Source organism: Pholis gunnellus (genome assembly GCF_910591455.1).
Source record: "Pholis gunnellus genome assembly, chromosome: 22".
Lineage (NCBI taxonomy): Eukaryota > Metazoa > Chordata > Actinopteri > Perciformes > Pholidae > Pholis > Pholis gunnellus.
In genome coordinates, this window is record NC_136549.1 from 2,178,335 (window position 1) to 2,202,139 (window position 23,805).

The 23,805-nt window shown below is 43.2% G+C and overlaps 1 protein-coding gene across 1 annotated transcript; it reads right to left on the minus strand.

The window, feature by feature from the left end:
• Window positions 1-20: 20 nt before the first annotated feature.
• podxl (podocalyxin-like) lies at window positions 21-23,034 on the minus strand. Its single transcript, XM_079184149.1, has 8 exons — window positions 22,590-23,034; window positions 9,874-10,431; window positions 8,547-8,869; window positions 8,400-8,423; window positions 3,852-3,984; window positions 3,703-3,746; window positions 3,476-3,595; window positions 21-2,455 (listed from the first exon to the last, which is right to left on the minus strand). Exons 1-8 carry the CDS (start codon window positions 22,630-22,632, stop codon window positions 2,261-2,263), a joined length of 1,440 nt encoding a protein of 479 aa, XP_079040275.1. The 5' UTR covers window positions 22,633-23,034; the 3' UTR covers window positions 21-2,260.
• Window positions 23,035-23,805: the final 771 nt, after the last annotated feature.

Genomic DNA, 23,805 nt, shown 5'->3' on the forward strand with positions numbered 1-23,805 from the left:
GCAGAACTGTGGGACCAAAGTGAAAAAACAAACACTGCCTTTTTATTTTCAAATCTGAACAATTAGAACAACATGACCGCCGAGGCGATCGACCATTTACAGCTTCCAGTGTGTCAGACCCCTGTTGTTTGCCTTCAGCAGCAAACAATCCATAAATACATGAAAAATACTGATAACCTACTTTAGTGAAAACATCACAGCTATAATAAAAGTGAAACTAGACACACAACGAAAATATAAAAAAGCAATCAAAAGGATGATTGGAGTGCCCAAGGTGATGGATTCACTTGAATATAAGTACATATATATTAACTTCTTAATGGGTTTAAAAGGAAGGAAATTATTCAAACTGAACAGAATCCAAAATGACGTGTGCCCAGGTTCTGCTGTGAGGGTTTTAATATCAAGTCAGACAATTTAAAATGTCACGAGACTCCTCCCTCCAGCAGCAACAACGGTGTGGAAGAAACTACTATTTACAGTGTCTACTTAAGAGGTGTTTTTTAACAGCAAAGCAAGCATCAGTCCAGTTGTATTCTTATTAACAATATTTGACTGATAGTGGACTTTATTTTGTGATCATTCTTTGAGGTTAAAATAGAATATACGTCCTGGTCCTTAAATTTAAATACATTTGTATCATGAAACTGCGAACTTGCAACATGAGATCATTTTCTTTCGCTTTAACGCAGGAGAATGTATTCTCAAGTGGTACGTACAGAATAATGAACAATTCCATTTCCCTTCATTTCTGTCGAGTAAGTTGCTTTAAAGACATGTTCAATAGGCGAGTTGAATGTGGCCACAGAGTACAACATGCATACCTGTAGGTGTCAACTTCCTGGTTGACTTTTGTTATAAAACTGCAGAATAGCTACTAGTCATACCAGATCAACGTAAGTAATCAAGGTTATGTTTTATTGCTCATGACATTTTTGAACCAATGGAAATATTTCTTTAAAAAATACTGAGCGATATCCTCCATGTATGACTTCCACACTAACATGCTATTTAGCACAATAAAAGGGGTTTCCGTATGTCTGAAACCAATAGTATGTGAATTACTTACTATTTCTGGTGAAATATTACATAATGCTAACACTGGGAACTGCGCCGGCATAAACATCCCAGAATGCAACGCGGTAATGACGGCGTTCACAAATGATGATGGCAGACAGCTATGTAATAATGCTTCAATTGAAGTGTAAGTATGACTAGGTGTGATATATATATATATTTAAAAAACAAGTTCAGTCTTTCTGATTCTCACAAATTATCGTTTGGTTACATGAGTGGCACGAGTTACCGCGGTTCCGCGTCTCCAATGTCGGATTTCGCATTTTATTAAGATGGAACATTTCCCCTCGTTTGTATTCACGCTAAAAAAACTTATCAAGAGAGCGCAAAACAAAATAAACTTGTGATTTGTCCCCTCGGGCATTCCGCACACCCTGGCCTCAAAATGTGGCACTATGGATGAAAAGCCCATTTGTCTTTTTTTCTATTCACATAAAGGAGCGTCTTAATGGACATCGTCTTTCTTAATGAACGGTTAACCGGCGCCGCCTTCACAGCCAAAAGCGGAGAATCGCCGAGACGCTCTGAAGCGCCCCGAGGTCCCCTACGTCTAAGTTAGTAACTCTAGAACTGCGGAGGCAGCCGGCGTCGGTGTTACCTCTCTGAGCTTCTTCCTCCTTGGGCCTCCGGAGCCAAGCAATCCGTTTAACAACGTCACCTGACTCTTCCTCACTCGCAGAAAGTAACTTGAAAATACTTTATTTACAGGTGATTGTGTACAAATCAACTCTCTTTTTTATGAAAAGGCACAATTTTCTTGTCTGGTCTGGAGTGCTTAGAGGTTTCAGAGTGAATTGTGTGAGGTCACTTGTAAAAACAAATGTATAGTCAAAACGGAATGATTTCGTTTTTTAAAGGCCACCTTGTACTATTTGATTGGTACTTCATCCCCAAAGGCGTTGATACTTTACATTTTCATTTCTTTTTTCCTATCAAACTAGAGTAGAAATATATCAAACAGACAGACAGCATTAATGTGGGGGCGTGGCTGTTGTATAGGAAGTATGTGTTTGTGCCAGTCTTCTCTGGCTACAGGGACAACAACCTCCAGGGTCAGGAGTGTAAGATAAGGGCTGGCATGGAGCAAGAAGTTTGGATTCTTTTGTTTGTTTTGGCGTTTGTTCTGTCGCCGTCTCCTCTTCCTTTTCCTCCTCTTCCTCCTCCTCTGTCCCCGGTTGTCTCTCTACAGGTGCGTGTCCTCCTCGTCCACTATGTCCTCCTTCAGCAGGTTGTCAATGGGGACGATCCAGCTGTCGTTGAAGTCTCCGTTCAGCGCCACCTTCTTCTCTTGCATCTCCGGCTGCACCTCCATCACCTCCAGCGTCGGGTTGTCGTGGTATCCATTCTCCACAGTGTGCAGCTCCTCCGTCAGGTGCTGCTGCAGGGATTAAAGGGACAAAGTCTCTAAAAGCTGTATTCATATTTGATACTGCTTATTTATGTTAAAGGGTAACTTATTTTCTATTTTCGCATGATTTTTATGTATGTCCACTAAAAGTGTTTGTTTTTGGCGCTGACAGGCTGAGATTGTTAGAAATGTCTGACAACATAGAACCTTTTTCTTTACCTTTCACTTGATCCGATCCGGTCCGTCTAACCAAGTCTCGCTCGAGGAGAAGTCTCGTTCGTAAATCCGGTGAGAGGTAACTTGTTGCCGGAAGACAACGGTGGAAACGGGTGTGAGAGTCTGAGAGAGGAGTGCTGGTATTGTCAGAGTTTGTTGTTTTTCAACTTCATGGCTGACTAGTGGAGTTCTACAATGTGGATGCGATGCGAGATTTCAGAACGAGACTTCTCCTTGAGCGAGACGCGCAATGACAAACGGAGCGAATCAAGCGAAGGGTGAAAGAAAAAGGTTTTATATCTCTGCAACATTCTTTCTGTAAAGTTGTCAGAGACTAATAACAATCTGAGCCTGTCTGCGGCAAAAACAAGCACTTTTAGTGGACATACATTGACGGCGAGGAATAACATTGCACCCTGTATGTCCCCATTAGTCACTTAAGACACAAAAACATGGAAGAATAGGGTCCAAGTTGGAAAATAAGTTTCTCTTCAAGTCACTTAAACTAGTTTGAAGTCTATGCATTGACATTTCTACGTTTTACAGTTACATTTGTATTCATTTTCATGCATAAATCTTCTAATCAAGGGGGAAGTTTGTCGAGGCATGTGTGCAGCAGGGCTGAGTGTACTGTTGAGTACTGCCGACAGCTGTATTATCTTTGCTCATGTTGTTACACTAGTATAGAAAAAAATAAATCAAAAAGGGACCAACCACTGGTTGGTACAGAGGGAACACTATTCGTCCACACAGGCCAAAAGAAAACTGCAAAGTAATGTGTGCCCTTGAGGGTCAACCCCTGTGGGACGTTTTGTAGCACAGCGCTCCACTTACCTGGTTCTCGTTGTACGGCTTGCGATGGTGAGAGGCACAAACGGCGAGGATGACGATCATGATCAGCAGTGCTCCACTGGAGGCCAGGATGGCTATCAGGGTTTTGCTATCTGTTGGTTTCTTTAACCAGAGAATACAATAACAGAATGAGATCGCTTAACACCACGGAGCCCATCACTGACTGCAAGTGTTTCAATATGCAGACGATACCATGTATTAACCCTTACCTTGGTGATTTCTTCATAGTACTGGGTCGCGAGGCTACTTTTCACTGTGAGATATATTTAGGTGTATTTGTTAGCAGATAGAAAATTCAGTTGGCCTCTAATTCAACCTGACAAATGTGACTTTTCCAAAGGGGAGGACAATGCCTCACCTGTTCCACTTATCTCCACAGAGTCAAACTGTATTTCGCTGTTGTGGTGCTGCCATGTCAGGGTGCAATTCCCGTCTTGGAAATTGACCATCAGCTGCCTGCACACCTCCACCAGATCTTTCTCCTCCTCTTTCTGAAGGTAAAAAAGGGCACATCTGTAAACCAGTGGTGGGCCGTCAGGGCCTGCAAAGCCTTCTCTGCTGGCCTAAACAGAATCACAAAGTTATAGCTATTTTATAATTTAATAATTTTTCTTATATACACTACATGTATCATAATTTATAAAAATATTTTCCCCATTATCTTATTTTCTCATTGCACAGCTACTGTGTTCCTCAGTTGCTCTGCTTCCAGTGCAGCTTGTTTTAAGTAGAGCTTTTATCCAATCAGATTTCACCTCTGTGTCTCTAGGTAGAAGAGAGGCCCGAGGCCTGCAGACTCACAAGTGAATCCATGTGCAGTTTAAGTGAATGGGGACGATATTGTTGATTGTCATAGTCTTCAACCAATCAGATCTTTAGTTTGACATGTTGGGCGTATTCTTTGATGTGTCAAAGCCTGCTAGCTGGCCTACAAGTACGTCAGCATTACGTACAGCTCAGTTTTAAGGAGCAGCTCTGCAGTGAGGTGCAGCGTGTGCTGTGATTGGTCAGTGGGCGAGCACGTGACTATTGTGAAACAAAACTTACAGCAGAGGCTTAGTCGGAGTAGTAAGAGTTCAAATTGAAAGATATGGAAGAAATTATGCAGAATGCGTGTTGCTGCTGTTGTTTTTCCGTTAAGCTAGTTAGCCTAGCCTCCCAGAACACTTGCAGAGCCTCAGCTGTTTTTGTTCCGGTTCAGAGGTCACACAGACCGTTGTCTCCTAGTGAGCGCAGAAAACATTATATTTCCTACAATTTAAGCTTCTGCATTTTCCAAATGCACTAGTATTATTCAAACGTATTGTTCGGTTTGTAAGCCTCGTACCGAACGGTTTAATACGAATACGTATATTGATACAGCCCTAGAAACGAATAATAACCCTAGATGTGGCGCCATCATGTGGTTATAAGGTGGTATTTCAGCAGTGAAGGCCCAGGTATAAAATGCACGGCCCGCCACTGCTGTAAACATCTCTGCAAATAAATGAATGACTCAGAGCTGAGCCGTCGCTAAGCTTCTACCATGCGGTCACAGTTTGGACAGGAAGGCCAAAAGTGACGGCTGATGTCATATCTTCCTATGCTGTGATGTGTGGGGTATTTCTGGTGTGTAATGGAACTGCACAGCTGTGTAGGCCGTCAGAGTGAGTGAGTATATGAAAGAGGTGTGGGAAAGAAGGAAACTAGTGAAAGGCAGGAAGGGTGCTCACTGAAGACACTTTTTCCACCCAGTTACTGGAACTTTTTTTTTTTTTATAGCGAGCTTCACTGTTTCCTGATGATGGATCCGCCCAGAGCCTCCTTCACTGGTGGGAAGTATTCGTGTTTTTTTCAGACTAGTTTACTTAAATATTTACCTGGGAGATAATTTAGAGGAAATGTCCATTTTTTCCTCTCGCTTTTTTACCACTCATTTTATCAGGGGTAGAAGCAACAAGTTACATTTACTGTCGTTACTGGAACAAAGCAGTTCTTTTGTGTAATTGTACTTTTATAAAGGAAAAGTCAGCAGTTGCAGCACAGAAGAAGTTGCTGGTGTCTCTGCTCTCTGCATGGTATAGTTAGTATTATTGTACTTTGGCATAGTTAAAGAAAACGTTAGCATCTTCCCTCATTAATGACAGATTTAATGCACCACCCAGTGAGCACGCTGAGTGACCCAAATCGATCACACCTTGGATGTTGCCTCACCAACAGGTGCATGTTGGGTCTGGCTGATGTGCTAAATGCTAACATGCTAATGGTGGATACTCCGGCAGTGACTTCTGCTTTCAGTGCACAATGTGACTGCAGAGCGTCATTCAGCTCCAACGTTTTTTGAATTTGAGGAGTGTAGTGGGACAGAGAGGCTGAGTGGACTGGTTATAGTGGGACAGGGGGACTGAGTGGACTGGTTATAGTGGGACAGGGGGACTGAGTGGACTGTTTATAGTGGGACAGAGAGACTGAGTGGACTGGTTATAGTGGGACAGAGAGGCTGAGTGGACTGGCTATAGTGGAACAGAGAGGCTGAGTGGACTGGTTATAGTGGGACAGAGGGGCTGAGTGGACTGGTTATAGTGGGACAGAGAGGCTGAGTGGACTGGCTATAGTGGAACAGAGAGGCTGAGTGGACTGGTTATAGTGGGACAGAGGGGCTGAGTGGACTGGTTATAGTGGGACAGAGGGGCTGAGTGGACTGGTTATAGTGGGACAGAGAGGCTGAGTGGACTGGTTATAGTGGGACAGAGAGGCTGAGTGGACTGGTTATAGTGGGACAGAGGGGCTGAGTGGACTGGTTATAGTGGGACAGAGGGGCTGAGTGGACTGGTTATAGTGGGACAGAGGGACTGGTTATAGTGGGACAGAGAGGCTGAGTGGACTGGCTATAGTGGGACAGAGGGGCTGAGTGGACTGGCTATAGTGGGACAGAGGGGCTGAGTGGACTGGCTATAGTGGGACAGAGGGGCTGAGTGGACTGGCTATAGTGGGACAGAGGGGCTGAGTGGACTGACTATAGTGGGACAGAGGGACTGAGTGGACTGGCTATAGTGGGACAGAGGGACTGAGTGGACTGGCTATAGTGGGACAGAGAGGCTGAGTGGACTGGCTATAGTGGGACAGAGAGGCTGAGTGGACTGGCTATAGTGGGACAGAGAGGCTGAGTGGACTGGCTATAGTGGGACAGAGAGGCTGAGTGGACTGGCTATAGTGGGACAGAGAGGCTGAGTGGACTGGCTATAGTGGGACAGAGGGACTGAGTGGACTGGCTATAGTGGGACAGAGGGGCTGAGTGGACTGGCTATAGTGGGACAGAGGGACTGAGTGGACTGGTTATAGTGGGACTGAGGGACTGAGTGGACTGGCTATAGTGGGACAGAGGGACTGAGTGGACTGGCTATAGTGGGACAGAGGGGCTGAGTGGACTGGCTATAGTGGGACAGAGGGACTGAGTGGACTGGCTATAGTGGGACAGAGGGGCTGAGTGGACTGACTATAGTGGGACAGAGGGGCTGAGTGGACTGGCTATAGTGGGACAGAGGGGCTGAGTGGACTGGCTATAGTGGGACAGAGGGACTGAGTGGACTGGCTATAGTGGGACAGAGGGGCTGAGTGGACTGGTTATAGTGGGACAGAGGGGCTGAGTGGACTGGTTATAGTGGGACAGAGAGGCTGAGTGGACTGGTTATAGTGGGACAGAGGGACTGAGTGGACTGGTTATAGTGGGACAGAGGGGCTGAGTGGACTGGTTATAGTGGGACAGAGAGGCTGAGTGGACTGGTTATAGTGGGACAGAGGGACTGAGTGGACTGGTTATAGTGGGACAGAGGGGCTGAGTGGACTGGTTATAGTGGGACAGAGGGGCTGAGTGGACTGGTTATAGTGGGACAGAGGGGCTGAGTGGACTGGTTATATTACGCTTTAACAGTACGAGGCTACAACACCCTCTCTTCCTCCATTGTAATGCCCAGCAGCCACCATTGATTGTGCGGCTTCGCGGTGTGTTACAACTCTCCTTAGCTGTAATATGTGAGTTTGTTGCTGCATCTGCTGTGGAGTTTATGTTGTTTATAACTCTCTGCGTTGTTGCCTTGGTAATGTTTGATTCTGCTGTTGATTACCGTAAAAAGTGTCAGGTTATCTAATTCTCATGCACTGAGCCTGAGCCTTCCACTCAGCACTTATTGTATTCATATTTGTTTGTTTCTGCACTGTACTTTGGCTCTGGTTTATGCTCTTAGATGCTTGTTTAAAAAAGGAGATGTACTTATGACTTCTGGTGACTAGTAGTTGAATACCTATACCTTATTGTAAGTCACTTTGGATAAAAGCGTCTGCTAAATGACTGTAATGTAATGTAATGTGGTGTGGTGTCCACACACATTTTGTCGATTGACTATCATTTTGTTTAATTGTCTGAGGTTTATTCTAGTGAGGCTTCCCTTTGGAAGGTGGCTGCATATTTATAATTAATAATCAGTGCTACACATAGGCTGCAAAGTGCTGTAAATGGATTTGTGAAGCAGTATAGCAAGTACATCATAATTACATTTATCTTACCTGAAGAATAACGCCACATAAGCTGAAGTTCAACACAAGTCACTAAATGCATCGGCAACTGATGCAAAAGCTGTAGCACTGAAAAGGACACGATGGTACAGTATATAAAACTTGACTTATTGTTCTTTTTCTTCCTGCAGGATGTTGCACGATTATTCTCTAACTTTGGGGAGTAAATGTCAATGGAGAAAGGAGTGGAAAGGGTGTGGGCCTGCCTTCCATGGACAGGACAATAGCAGAGGCTCGTTGAAATTCAGAACACAAACTGTGTTTATTGTCACATGTATTGTTTGGGTGAATGGAAACGGTCTGATGCCTGAAACAGATTTGAAGACACAAACGTCAAAATAAAGCAAAATCTTACCTCGTGTCCGTTGTTTAGAGAATACTGCAAACAAGTTAATGAAAAACAGTACGTCAGTCAAAAGCATTTCTAATATATGTTAATGTAAAGTGAAGGCAAGCGAACACACTAACTCTATCTGTTCCCTTTTGTCACAGTGTGTCTTACCAAAAACGTCTGACGTTTGAAACGGCTGATGGTGGATCTGCTGGTGTTGGTGCTGCTGATGGTGGATCTGCTGGTGGTGGTGCTGCTGATGGTGGATCTGCTGGTGGTGGTGCTGCTGGTGGTGGGGATTGTGGTTGTGGCGGTGGGGGTTTGCGGGGACGTGGTTCCAGCTCCAGCTTTGGTACCAAAGGTCTGTGGTGCAGGAGGTCCTGTCTTGGTCAGGGGGGAGGGGGTGCTGGTGGTCACTATGTTCACAGTTGGCTCTGTGGACCTCACCATTGTCTGCTCGTGGCCTGTAACCACCACAGTTTTTTTCTCGCCACCTTCAACCAGAAAAAATGCGACAACAGTAAAAATATTGTCCCCTGATAGTGATGCACAGAGGTGGGACAAAATCATTGTTGATCATTTGGCACAAGTAAGTCTCAAATCTTTGTACTCAAGTCCTGGGTCAAGACTGACAAGTCCCAAGTCCTAAACTTTGAGTTTCAAGTTATATGGTGCTCTTCATCAAATGTAATGCCATTTGCATCACTGCCTGTAATTTTCGGCCACACCTTTTGCATACTTGTTGACCAGTGCATAGTCTTTGTACGTGAACGGAATTGTCTTTGTAATCATTTCTTTACTCACTGGCGCACAATAACGTAACGTTCTTTCCTGCAGCTTGATAGGATGCTGTCGGACAGGTTCAAACAAAGTGCGCCCGTGGAATTAGGTGTCGACTTGCTGGAGGTGAAAAGCGTTAACGTGACTTGATTCAGGAGATGAATTGATTCGTGGCACACTTTTAAAATTAAATAACTTTTTTATATTTGGGCTTGGGGGAGGGGTTCAAGCATTTTCAAGTCAAAAGGGAAGTTAGTGTTGAAGTCCCAGTTATTTTTTTAATTTGGTCAAGTCTATAGTCATCAAATGTATGACTCCAGTCTGACTTGAGTCCAAGTCGTGTGACTTCAGTCTACACCTCTGGTGATGCAGGCCCCTCGGAGCCAATCAGTGACGATCACTTTTTAAACGGCTTAACATTCTTTTGTCAGCTCAGTGTAATTTTGAAAAAGCAGGCATGCACATTTGAAATAATGATCTCAAATTATCTTCTTTGTCTCGATGAAACCACCAGATTGAATAGTTACTAGAAGAAATACTCCAATAATCATTTATATTTATAAAGTCAATATGTGCATTTGTTTTTTGTTAATTTATTTACAAGTTTTGATTCAAGTCAACTGTTTTGGGTGACTTGGGCCATTAAAAGTTTGAAATGAACCCTCAGTCATTCCCATCATGAGGTGTGTTGTTCTCAGAGGGATATAGAGGGATTTACCGTTGCTGTCCGGGCTCGTCTTGGTAGCGACGGTGGTGTGAGTCACAGACTGTTGCCCTGAAGTAGGGGCAACTGTCAAGACCTTTGTGATTTCGATTGACCTCACGGTGGGCGCTCCAGTCCCAGATGTTTTACCGGATACGGAGGCTTCCGGTGTCTGCATTGTGGTGGCCTTGGGGGTTACAGCTGAAGCGCTGCTGCTATCAGGTGTTGTGGCTGGGGACAAGTCCTTTGGTGAGCTGGGGGTCGCAGCAGCAGTGGCATTCCTTATAGTACGGGGGGGCCCAGAGGACATGGGGGGTGCTGGTGGGTTGTTTGCGACAGTGGCCGCTTGTGTTCCGGCAGAGGTTGGCTTGTCTGTAGGCTTGGATGTGGTAGTCATAGCGGGCGTGGGGACCGCAGCAGCTGTCTTTGTGGATATTAGAGCTGTTATAGATACGGTCCCACTGAGCGTCGTTGGAGGAGTCCCAGATGTCCCGGTCATGACAGTAGTGTTATTTGTCGCAGAAGTAGTATTCTGGCTGTCTGCTTTTGAACAGATGCTGAGAAATAGGAAGCCTAGGGAGTGAACAAAACATATTTATTATTTTATTATAACAAAACAATCAGTGGCAGTGGTTTACCGAAATCTGCATTGACAGATTTTGTGGCCACTTAGGGGCAGCACAACATACTAGAAAACACAACATTGACATACTATCGCCTCATAAAGTTGGTATGAATATGTTGACTATTTACACAATCAGCAGACATGGGAGCAGTGACATTTATTTGGAGAAGTGTTTCTGTCCACCTGAAGAATGCAAGTCTGATATTTATTCCTCTGTTTTGTTCTCCACCAACTTCTGAAAAAAATGTGTGTCTCTTTAGCTGCTAAATAACCATTGGATATATAGAAAACACAGATTGGTGCAGCTTTAATTTAGAATAATGGCCTTTTTTTAAATAGTCTAAGTCAAATCTAGCGGAGTCCTCTGAAGTCTGAGCTACGTCGACCTCTGCTCCTGCATGTCCTGCATTTTTTTTCAAACAGCTGTAATCTTCGGCCGCAGCTCTTCGTCTTCTTCTGTTGCTCTATTTATAGCGACCAGCACAGGATGCTGCACACAATAAACTTGGAAGCGCCACACCCGCGACCACGGCCCCGCTTGGAGTGCCCCGTGAACAATCCTCGCCTGGCTCCACGGCCAGAAAACAATGGCCTTACCCCCCCCCCCCCCCTGCTTTCTGACCTCCACCCACCTACAGTACATCCACACACAGGCACTGGATCGTCAGCATACATGTGTGGTGACACATGAGGTTACACGTAGTCATTCCAAATGGTATGAACAATATGTCATATTTCTTTTTTTAACATGTTGGATTCTATTTATTGCAAATCACATATATTTCACCTCATTGACAGTCATTTTATAAACCACACGGTGTTATTTTAGATTCTTGAATGCCTGACATTTAGGCAGCCAATAACAATGAAAATCAACTTGTAGGAAATCCACCTGCTTGCTGTGTTAGTGTGCAATCTTTGGGATGAAAACGTTAAACCATAGAAAAACACAAGTATGGTGCAAATATATAACAGATGAGTAACCATGTTCATTTAGTGTTGCCATCAGTCCCTGTCCCTTATGACCTATATACAGTACCGTTTACTATCACTATGTATGATAACACAGTTCATGGACCGTAACAGCCAATTCTCATATTACAAAATGTGTTAACGCCTACAGTTCCGTTGGTCACAGAGCGAGCTGAATCTGCTGATGTGACATGGCTGAAAGCTCCGGAACAGCTACTCAATGGACCTTGAGGTGAGACTGTTTTGTCAACTTCTGCTTCCATAGTTAAGATTGAATGTTGACTTTTAAAATACTTCGTATTCAAAGTGCTAGTGGATATCCTACGAATCTGCGCTTCACAAGTCGTCATGGAAAACAAGATGGTGTGTTTAGGTTACATTGAATGGAGGATAGCGATGGGTGGCTTTCTTTTCCCAAATGGGAATTACATTTTAAAGGGCAAGGCTATTGTATGTTTTTCTCATTGTAAACAAATCTCATGAAAAGTCCATAATCAACAATTCGCTTCTCTGTCGCTCAATACTCTCGAACCCTGACGGTGGCTCTTAGCTCCAAGCTCATTGGTTCTTACTTATCTTTAAATACACCATACAAATATATAGTTTCATTTTTTTCAAAAACCTCTGAAAAAAATCATTAAACCGCTGTTTCGTTTTTAACAATCGTGAATCAAACGGGAAGAAATGGTGCATTTATTGGGGACTATTTTCAGCGACGGATTAATCCACCTTCGGTGCTCTAGTTTTACCGTTGTTTTTAATGGAGCTCTACGGCACGCAAGAAAGAAGATGGTATACAGGTATGGTTTTGGTCTTTCAATGGGATTTGTGGACATAAAGAAAAATAAAGAATTTAATTAATCTTCAAGTTTACATGTTGAAAACTGGGAAAACACAGCATCTTCTCCAACTAGTCACCAAATCATAGACACCTACAACAAACTAAATTCACCAGCAAATTCCTCAGTCAGCAAGAATAATCCCTTTAATCCCTATAAATCTTATCTCACACAAAACTCATAATCTAGGGTTGAATCAAATGTTCAGCTTGTCAGGCTTTGTCGCTGTAACATAAACAAACGTTTCCCGCAAACCCTTCAGAGATTCTTGCAAGCTCCTCTCGCCCGCAATTCCCACAGCATGTGAAGGCAGCGTTAGGGACGCTGTCAAGAGTAAGCAGATAAATTCAAGTGGAGGCCGGTGGAGCCGGGGCTGTCCCGTCTCTAAAAAGCACGGACGTGTCACTTATCAGCCCTCGGCCTGCTGCTGCAAACGCCGTTACTAAGAGAGTACGGCTGCCGGAGTCCTCCGCTCAGAGGACTCCACTGATTGAGCCCAGTTCAGTCCACGGAAGTTGGAGTTAAGATGACGCAGGGCTGCAGAGTAACACACTGAGTTATTGCAGTGACCAAATCTTTCCTGTTAACTACACTTTATCTGCCAGGAGTTTGTTTTTTTGGTGAGATGTCTTCACAGTCAGTCAGTCATCATCTCATTCCAGCCTGCTGTCTCTCATCTCATGCTCTCCCTCCCCCAGGTGAAGCGTCTTGTTTGGCGCGACCCCCGCTGACCCCGAGCTGTCACTGACGCGTCTGTTTCTTAGCGGGCAACAGCGACTGCTATCAGTGTCATAGGTTGTTTTTGCCTCGCCCACTCATTCCTCACCACCTCTGGAAACACACACACACACACACACACACGCTACCTCCCTCTTGTTGCCATCTAAAGAGGTTCACTTTAGTGACTCACAATGACTTTGAGAATAACATCATTCTTATGAGAATTAGTGCAGTGACATATTAGAAGTAGGTTTTGGGGTTAAGGTTAGCTGCACTAGTCAGTTTTAAATGACCAATCCATGAAATGATTATGTGTAATGTGAAAGTTAGCAGTGGCAGCAGGCAGCAAAAAAAAAGCTTGGATAGACAAACTGCAAGCAGTTATGAGTTATGACAAGTATGTTTCCAAACAAACACAGGACTTTCACCCAGGAGTTCGCTGTTTGTGTCCTTGTACGAAACTGGAAGTCAATGTTGATTAATTTGACTTTACATCCATAACTTCGATAATGTAACACATTTTAAGCCAAACTGTGATGTTTTCTTTCTTTTCTTCAACGTTAACCATGTGTTAAAAAAACTGCGACCGTAATCGGAGAGAAAATACATTTCTCTCAAAACTTAACTGAGAATGCAGTTTAGTTGTATGAGAACGTATTTTTCGGGGCATGTCATTTTTAATTTTGATAGAAACAGTAGAAATGACAGGAAACAAGGGGACATGCAACAATATTGTGTTTACAGGTTGTTTCACTGCCCCCAAGTGGCCCAAAATCAACTAATACTTCTTTCAGTAGTATAAAGAGGTATTTCAATAATAAGCAAAAAGGAATTATGTGGCTTTTTTTCAAAAAGCATCATGTTATCCACTCAAGATCCGAGACATAAGAAAAAACTTTTAACCAAAACTGACAGATTGTGTCCTCTTTTTTTGTCTCATATTCTGCTTTAAAAATGTAACAACAAAAATAAAAGTAACTGCATTCTACTCAAATCACTGAACTGAACTAGCAAAAGTAGATAATTCAGAAGTCATAAGTTACTCTAAGAAGAAGCATAACACTGCGTATCACTCCCAGATACAGTCCAAGAATAAGTTGTCTACTTTCTATGCTTTGTGAATGTCCTCTCCTGGCCCTGAAGCCTGTGACCTCTGTGACCTCAGTCTGCACAGAGTGTGTGGAGCTCATTCCTACTTCGCTACACCTTTACTTTAGAGCCTAGTCTCTGTTGCTACGCTGTTTGTCTCATCGTGTGACCTGCTCCAGTGTGAGGGTCAGACAGCAGAGGGTGTGAGAACCGACGTGCCTTCCTTTCCCTGGCTCTTCCTTCTACTTCTTGGCTCACTTCAGTGACAGGAAACACTTCTGTTGATTATCTGTAATAAGCATCGACTAAAGGGACTGTCGTTGGTCTTCTGCCAGTTGTTTCTATTGTTCTCACTTTCGTTTAGGTGTACGGCATCATTAGTGCCATAGGGACGTTTGTCTGCAGCAATTTACCGAAAATGATCATTATTCCCTGAGACTAAGTGGAGGTCCAGAGGAGGTCAAAGGGTTCTCTCTGCCTCCCTGACCTCCCCATAGGAGGTCCCGCTGTCGGTGCGAACCTGCTGACAGTGTGGCCAGAGGGTGGAGACTGGTTGAATTGTCCTCCCTTCCCCTGGCTGCCATGTTGTAAATAAATGCCCCCCAATGCAGGAACAAGGCCCCACACAGGCCGCAACATGGAGGGGATAAGACTGAAGAGACAGAGGGGACAGTTTTATAGCTGTCTGTCTGAGCAAATACTATTCATATCAGTGGTATCGTTTGTCCCCATTCAGCCACGGGAGCGTCAGTGAGGTCCGACACCACCGGGTGTCGGGTTTTGGTTTGCACACAATGGCGCTCAGATCAGATTTATCACTACATCATTATCGTGGCCAAAATAATTCGCCATATTATCAAAAAGAATTGAAGAGTATAATATTAATGATACAGTCAAACCCATCTTTCATTTTTTTTATTATCTGTCTATGAAATTATTTTAGGCAATGATTAGGCAATGATTACTTAAACGATATCATCAGACGTGTGTTATGAACATGGTATCAATATTACATTTTTTAACACCACGGTAACGCGACACCTCTAATACACACATTACACACATCCATATAGCTGCACCAAATACATCGACATGCCATGTATTATGTTGTAAAACGGGCATATGAGATACTAAGCTGTATGACACAGTGTGTGTGTGTGTGTGTGTGTGTGTGCTGGCTATCCTTCAGCCACCCTGACTGTAACCCTCGGATTGATGTGCGTTTGAGCATGAACATGCGCTGGTCCCGCCAAACGGAGGAGAGTAAATAAATAAATGTAGCTGTCGCTCCAAAGCTCCGGCGGGACAAAGCTGCCCCGTTAGCTTGGTGACAGCCCACACAAAAGCCCCTCCGGCCCCCACGTGCGACCATGCAAGAACGGGCTACTCCCACCCCCACCCCACTGCAGCAGAGGTCCTTTTCAGGGTTTCGACTGCCCCCATCCTCGTCCCATTGAGAGAGGTAATTCAGCTCTCTGTGGGACTGGGGGTGAGGGAAGGAGAACGGTGGGGAAGGGAGGGGTCCTCGCTTTACATTGTGCGCTCCCGTGAAGGGAGGTGAGGAGCTGTGAATGTAAAAACACTCGGTGGGAATAAAAGAAGACGAAAGAAAGGGAGGAGAGACGGGGGGGTGAAGAGGGGGTTTAGAGACGCCGTAAATCTAACGGCCATGTGGAAATGACTGACCACACACACACACACTCACATTATCCACAAACAACACACTCCCTGTCCTTGGAGACCAGACTGGTATGTGTGTTTATACGAGCTGTGGGGTGAGCCGATGGTAAAAGTTCAATGTTAGAGCTCCGTAACAACCCCCCCCATGACACACACATGCGTACACACACATGCACACACACACACACACACCTTCGCTGAGATAAATGAGCCACAATGAGCAGGACAGTCTCTGAAACCACTACAGCTGTGTATTTAACAGCTATGTGCTATATTAATATATACAAATGAACAGTGTGGCATCTATCGATCAATAAATAGCGTCATCAGTCTCTGAGCACGTTTTATTTTACGGCAACATAGCTTTTACTTTTAAAAAAGGTTTAAAACCTTGAAATATTAATCTTTTTTTGTGTAAACAATTACTTTACATGTAGGCTAAATAGACTATAATATGATTTCTTATATTTTTCTACCGTATTTTGTTTGAGTGATTATCATCATAATTTGATTCGTGATGATTTGTACATATTTATTGGCTCATGTGTAATTCTTCTTGTATTTTTTGGTTGGCACTTTTTTTTTTTTACAGCTGTGTTTGTGTTGGAAAATGACATCATGCATTTCAGATAAGGACAGTTGAAAAGGTGCTAAACAAAGACAAACGAACCAAGCGGCTCCTTCTGGTTGAAGGTGTATCGAATGATCAAAATGTTACAAGAGCAAATATGCAATGTAGCCTTAAGAAGTCTAGCGAAGTAGAGATCTCTAAAGTATGCTACTTATCTTAAGTAGCTAAATAGCATATTTTAGAGATTTCTATTTAGCAAATATTCTATTCTTTACAATACTACTAAGCCACATTGTAATAAATACATGCAACAACTGGTAATGTTAGCTAGCTATAGCTACATATGACTGGAGCAGATTTTACATAGTTGTAATGCGTGAACAGAATGAAATACAATAAAAAATGTAAGGAAATAAAACATATTGTTGCAAAATATTGTTTTATTGTAACATTAAAATTGTCTTGTTTTGTAAGATAAAGTAGCCCAGTGACAGTTGAGGTGAGGTTCACAGTTATACTGTAGCATATATCTATAAACAGAAAACTGATAAGGATGACAGGTTCCTATCAATTAAAATATGAAATAGAGTATTTGGGTTGTGGGGATTTCAAAAAATATGTTTGAGAAACACCTGGAATATAAAATATGAAATATTTCATCACAAAATAGCCCATAAACCCATCTATGCAACTAACGGTTAACGGTTCAAGTCACCCAAATGAACAAAACTATCTTCATGGCTAGATACCATAAAAGGTTTGTTTTTTGTTCTTTTGGTGAACCAATCCTTTCGGAGAGGCTCAGTGTGTAGGCATGTTTCATTTCACACACACACACACACACCGCTCACCGCTAATGGAGCAGCAGCCGTTTTCTGTTTTCCTAAAATCTGAGAAGTGAGGGGAGTTCACACAAAGTGATGAGGCAGATGAAAAAGAGTGCTGAGAAAGTACGGAGCAACAGATGAGGGGAGGAGAGGAATGAGGAGGCCCGGAATGACGGAGAGGAGGAGGGCGAGCGAAGGTCTGCCACGGTACCAGCCGCGGGCCTGATTAATGGACACCTGGGTGTGCAGCGCGGCATGCTGGGTAGAGGGAGGGAGTGCGAGGTTACAGTAGAGGTGAAGGCGAGCGGCTCTTTATCTGCGGCGTCAGACAGTGATGAAATGCTCAGCTTTACAGAGAGCAGAGGTTCCTCCCTGAAGGAAACTTCCACATGCCAGCCATGCCTGGCCTTAAAAACAAGACCCACTGCATCTGGATTCTAAACAGCACACAGATCCTAAAAAAAAGGCTGCCTCGGACCTTCAGGAGTCCTCGAGGGAGGTCAGGAATGTGAGTTGTATTTCCAAGGGGTTTGAACAGTAAACCAAAACAATAACTGACAAAGTTTTCTTTCTTTATGGCATCAATTCTGCTATAAATCATAAAGAGTCACGCCAACTACAAATCCTTCTTATTGCCATCCATTTTCCAAAACAAACCAGGATTTAGATTTGACTGCTTTCATCACACATCAGTATGCTGTGAAGATTTATTAGCAGAGTGAACTTTTTCCTTGATAGCTTATCCATTACAATAAACAGTATTTTTTTTGTGAGCAGGGACTGATTTAATGGGGCGTTCAAGTACTCGTGGACATCAAACATTTGATAATTATCTGCAGACAAACAGTTGATGATATAAAAAAAGAAGAAAAACATTTCCAAATGACAACTAAACTACATCATGCCCATAACAACTGAGCACCGCTGATTAAAAACTGTGAGTTGAAAGCTCCAGAAGTAGCTAGTAAGTGATCCTTGAGTTAAGATTTATTTATTTTTTGGTCAAAAACTAAGCAGACAGACAATAATAATGTGAGATTGGTCTTTTCTTATGTGAACTATCAGATATCGGAGGGTCCATGAATGGACCAACCTGACTAAATGTTCCCTTTGGTAGATTCTCGAACTCGAGTACATTTCAACACGGAAAGAGTCTCATCTGAGACACAATTATCGTAAAACACAAGCCTCCATCATGTAACTTTCATCGAATTAGAAAGGAAAAGGCCTTTTAACCCAAACTTAAATGCTAGCAAGCTAACAATATCAAACGACATTTGATTAGCTAAGTGAGTAATCCATTGACTATTAGTAAACTTGTCCTTTAATTATAAGACTGAATCCATGGTTATCAATGACCAAAAAAATGTGAGTTGATCTGACTTGAAAAATAGTTTTAGCTGTGAATCAAAAAATCTGACCGACCCTGCTCTGGAAATATATTCCACCACTTCTCTTCTGCCTGTTTTTCCACCATGCGGCTGGATTGAAAGCCTCGCGGTGGCTGAGTGGGAGAGGCTGGCTCAAGGCCGTCTCCGGCCGCCACGCCCTCCTTGGGAACTGGGATGTTGATCATGTTTTTTTCCACCCCCATCTATTGTTCTACATTCTCTTCCATGTACGCCAGCCAGCGCAGACACCAGACCAGTGTGCCAAATGGGCAGCGTCTCCCCGGGCCGCTGGTGTGCAGACAGGCCGGGAACCCCGGCTGCCTGTTATCTTGTAGGAAACGGACAAGTCATGAACCCGCAAACGCACCAGAAAGACGGTCTGCGTAGGGGTTAGGAAGTCCTGGAGAGGACTGATAACTGATGATCCTGCCTTCTTCCTCCGGGACCCAAATGGTTTATTTAAACCCCCTTCAAGCGTTTGATGATTCAATTCGGCTGCACCGTTTAGAATCTTTGATTTGAGCATCCCGACTATATTTTTAACTTTCAGATGCAAGTAGCTGCAGTTAGCAGGAACATTCTCTGCGCTATAGAAGCTTGAGTTGAGAAAGCGAAATGGCATGTTCACTGAAAACTGTGTTTATAAGCAGAAATACATGTTCATTCTACCGGCAGGAAGCATGATACCAATTTGCAGTGAAACAATCATCATTATGATGACATCGAAGCCTTTATTTTGGACAATTTTGTCCCCAGAACTTAGATAACAACAGACTCATGCTGAAAGACTTGGTTACCCAACAAATATGTCAATTCTCCCATTAATACAGAAATGTGAGTTTTCAGAACTTGTGCTGCTGAAGGAATAGTTTGCCATTTTGGGAAATATGCTGCCACTTTTGTCCTTTTATGAGTAGTTTTGAACCCAAGTAATCTTACATCATATTGAGTAATATCAACATTTTGGCTATTTGCTTTCTTGCCTAGAGTTATGAGAAGATCGATACCAATCTCATATCTGTCCGGGAAAACACAAGCCAAATATGTGCAGGACTTTTTCTTGGCTGGGTGCAGAAACTTCCTGAAGTCTTGTCGTCACCGTGACAACCAGTTGAAACTTCAGGAAGTAACTTCGCCCAGAGAAGAAGGAGTCCTGCACATCTAGGGCCCTGTAGGAGAGCTGGATATGGCCCATTCAAATATGGTGGATTCTGGAGTCACTTCAGCTGGTTTTTGGCGCTCTGAAAAATGGATTCACATTTCTGAAGCTGCTCCTTTACGATAGTGTGTGTCGGGAAAAATCATCACGGAATGATCCTGGTTTGGAGTTTTTGTTTGGTCCGTTTCCTGTTTTATTTTAACAGGTCTTCATCTGACGTGTCACGTTTGTTTTCACTTCCTGTCTTTGACTTTTTCCCGCCTGTTTTCTACCACACCTGTGATTCGATTTTTGGACTTCCAGCAGCTGTGAGTTAATCTCCTCCTTGAATCATTGTACTCTACTTGCTGCCTCCTCAACTCTTCATCTGTGTTTGTGAATTAAGACCTTCACAGGAACAGTCATGTTCCTTCATTTCATTGTCTTCTGTCTGGATCTCCAGGTGATGTGGTTGTTAACTTTCACATTGTGATCTGTAGCTTTAGCTTCTATCTTTATCTTTTTAAATGGTTTTGATCCTGGGTATATACTTCAAACACATATTTTAGACCCTTCTGTCTGTTTCTCTCTGAAATTGCTTTTTCATTTTTACAAAAACAAAATAACACTTCTTCAGGGAATGCAGTTAGTGACCGTGTGGGCTCCATGGTAACATAGCGCTGACAAAGGGTCAGTTACAAAGTTACTCTTCAGCTCAAAAATTGCAAACAACACTGTGCATGTCTAGGTTTCTGAGCCCTTCTTGTGATAACAGGCCATTAAACACACAAACACAGATGCACATTCACACGCACAAAAAACCTTTCAGGCTTTTTTATTTTTAGGAAAAAGTGCTGACAAGCCTTCAGGTTGAGTTTTTGGGGCCTGTGTCACATGTTTTCTTCCTCCCATCTGAATCCACCTACTGTAGTGGCGAGAGCAGCAGGTGCATAATTAAAGAAAAACACTTTCCTCGCCTCTCAGCCAGGGAGTGAGGTCAGGGGTGCGCTTCATTATTCAGGGTCCTTGTGTCCACAGCTATTGGAGGACTTTCTCTGAGTGTGTGTGAGTGTGTGTATGTTGAGGAAGATGGGGGGGGGGGCTTTGATGGGAGCCCTAACGGTGGGAGGGTGGAGGGGCAGATGTTTCAGCTCTGACTCCTACTGTGCGATTACTACTTTCCTACAGATTCAATACAGTCCACACAGCAACAGTCTGCTTCCCAAACTGGTCAACAGCGCAAAGGCGGGTAACAAAAAAAAAGTAGGGGGTTTGCTGTTCAATGCAGAGGATTTCACTCTCCTCAATTTGTGCACAAAGAAGCAAGACGAAGACAAAAAGGCTACTGGCAGCGACTCTGGTTTGCAACACGTTTCAAGTTTGGCAGTGTACCTCGGTCAGCGTCACCGACGGGTTTCTGTGTTCTCTTTGCTTCTTAGAGACTGAACGTGTCCACAAACTGAGTCATCGAAGCTTTTCTGCATTAAACACCCCTCCCGGTTTCCCCCCTCAAGAGATTTTATATGAAGTATTTCATACTAACGTGTATCTATTATGTGGTATATATGCTTCATAATCAAAATTTAGATGCAACGACTGTACACAATGTTATCTAAGGTATGACGTAAGCTACATGCAAAAACTAAAGACAAACAGTGTATGGGGTAGTAAAGTATAGGCCTACATTGTACAGTAAAGGATCTTAGGTAATGAAATCCGTGGAGCTGTGAAGTTAATAAAAACAGCTGAATTATTTGGGTAGTTATTGTAAAACACTGTAAAGGTGATATAATCCTGCTATCAGTAGAAAACACCAGTCACAAAGTCTTCTATTAGCTTGAATTTAGCCTATTTGAATATGACTTTAACCGGATTGACCAGATAATTAATAGGAAAGAACGATATTTCTGTCACACAAAATTCAGTTTTCGTTTTTGTATTTCTTCTTGTGAAATACTGCATATACGTGAATAGAAAAAAAAAAACTCTCTCTCAGGTCAAACTAGCAGACAGCCCACAACCCAACAACAACCACTGGATTAAAACTCAACGGCATAGAAAGTAGTTCAAACTAGTTCCAGCTCCAGCAGCTACGACATGACGCTCACACAAGTCCAACAATACGATGAAGTAACACAGCGAGGGGCCAATCACTTGCATAATGACAGAAAGTACATGTACTCGAGCACAGTTAAGAGATACTTATACTTTACTTTAGTATTCCAATTTCCCGCACCTTCATACTTCTACTCCATTAAAGAGATACTTTGTAACCTCATTGTGTAGAAAGGCGTGTTCAGCATAAAACATCTAAAGTAATATATTATTTAATAAAATCAGTCACAGGGCTATTTGTCTTTAGAATAATTACTTTTATTTTGATACTTTGTTTTCTGGGGGGCGAGGGATTCTTTAAAGAAATGGTTGTATTGCTACTTAACTTAAATAAAGTATAATTACTCCATGAGTATTGTTACTGTTGATATGTGAAGTAACTATTGTTAGAATACATTTTTTAATGATTTATTTTATTGTTAGAATACTTCTAAATTATTATTTAGAAAAGAAATTGACAATTTTAAATGCATAATTTTAAACATAATGTTGTAATTCTACATTAATACATCACCACTTTTTTATCATTCATTCTAAGAGTCAGTGCGCACCTGTTGATTTGTTTTAAGAGCAGCCGTATTGCCCTGCAGCGTTAAAATGATGCTGCTGCACAGAGACACTTCAACTGCTTTCACTCCCCCAAAAACAACCATGGACATCCTATAATACATTTTACAATTATCAGAGAAAAGGCCACGTTCCAGCATCATGACACCCACAGACCCATCACTCCCAGGTGTAGGTTTAAGTCAAGTTCTACTCACTGAGTGAAAGCAGCTGCCACGTGATCCTCATAGTCGCTCTCATCCTGTTTCTGCCCACTTCTTATCCTTCATGCAGCGCGACAATCCGTTCCTTCGTAACTGGAGGCGGATGATGATTAGCTCGAGCCCAGCCGCTGACTGACGCTGTCCTGTCACGCCTTTCTCCTTCACTTTCTCTCTCAAGTAAATGATCTCGCCCAATGTATTGTTCACTTCTTCTTTTTTCTCTCTGCTTCTTCTTTTTCTTCTCTTAAACTGAAAGCCAAGAATGCTTTTGTTTGTCTCCACTGCTTCTTTCTCTCCTCGCTGTGCAGACTTGGGGATTTGGGGGGAGAGAGTGTTTCTGCAGTCTCCTTGGCTGTAGCGTTGTAGCTCAGTGTCTCTCTACCGCTCTCTCTCTGTCTGTCTTGTCTCCCACAGTGGCTTGATGCTGTGCCGTGCTCAGCCAAAGTCTTCTGCTGTTAGCAGCCAGTGCAGCAGCACCGGAGCCCTGCCCCTGCCTCCCCTTATCAAGAGGAACCAGGGGCTGACCCAGTCCGGTCCAATCCCAGAGCTCTGGACTCACTGCTGCCGGGATATTTTTGAATAACAAAGGAAGCCGCGAGACAATGCGTTCACCCCACTCAGTTTTGATTCGTTTTCTAAAACGGTCCATGACTCAAGGACGCGGGGGTGAAGTCACAATCGGCACTGATCTTGTTTGATCACGGGAAAGGCCTGTTTCACACAGTCAGCGTGTCTTTGCGTAAACCACAGGCTACAGTTCAACATGTGGCTGCTGGGTGAACTTCAGATCTAAAACCTGGAGCTTGGACTTCCGTCACAATATAAAACACAAAATAAAGCCTCAGCTATATTCATACATTGTACTGGGAAGTTGATTCACCTAAAAAAGGAAAAAGTATCCGCTGACATTCAGACGGCTGTTTCCCAATGTAAGTCTACAGGGAAAAAGTCTTTTGGGGCCCAATAGTGACGTGACGGTTATATTTCCACCGTTTGGCTAATATGTCAAATGAACTTCAAAGCCGCCACTCTTCCTGGGGGTTTGGTCCGAGCGGTCACAACAACGTGCCGGTAGGAGGGCACCCTCTAATGATGATATTTACGTCCTGTGGACCCTCACGGGCTCGTCAAGTATGACTTGGGCTTGACTGCTGTGGAATTTATATCCCTAATCTTGTTTTGAATGACATTAAATAATCTAAAGTATAGG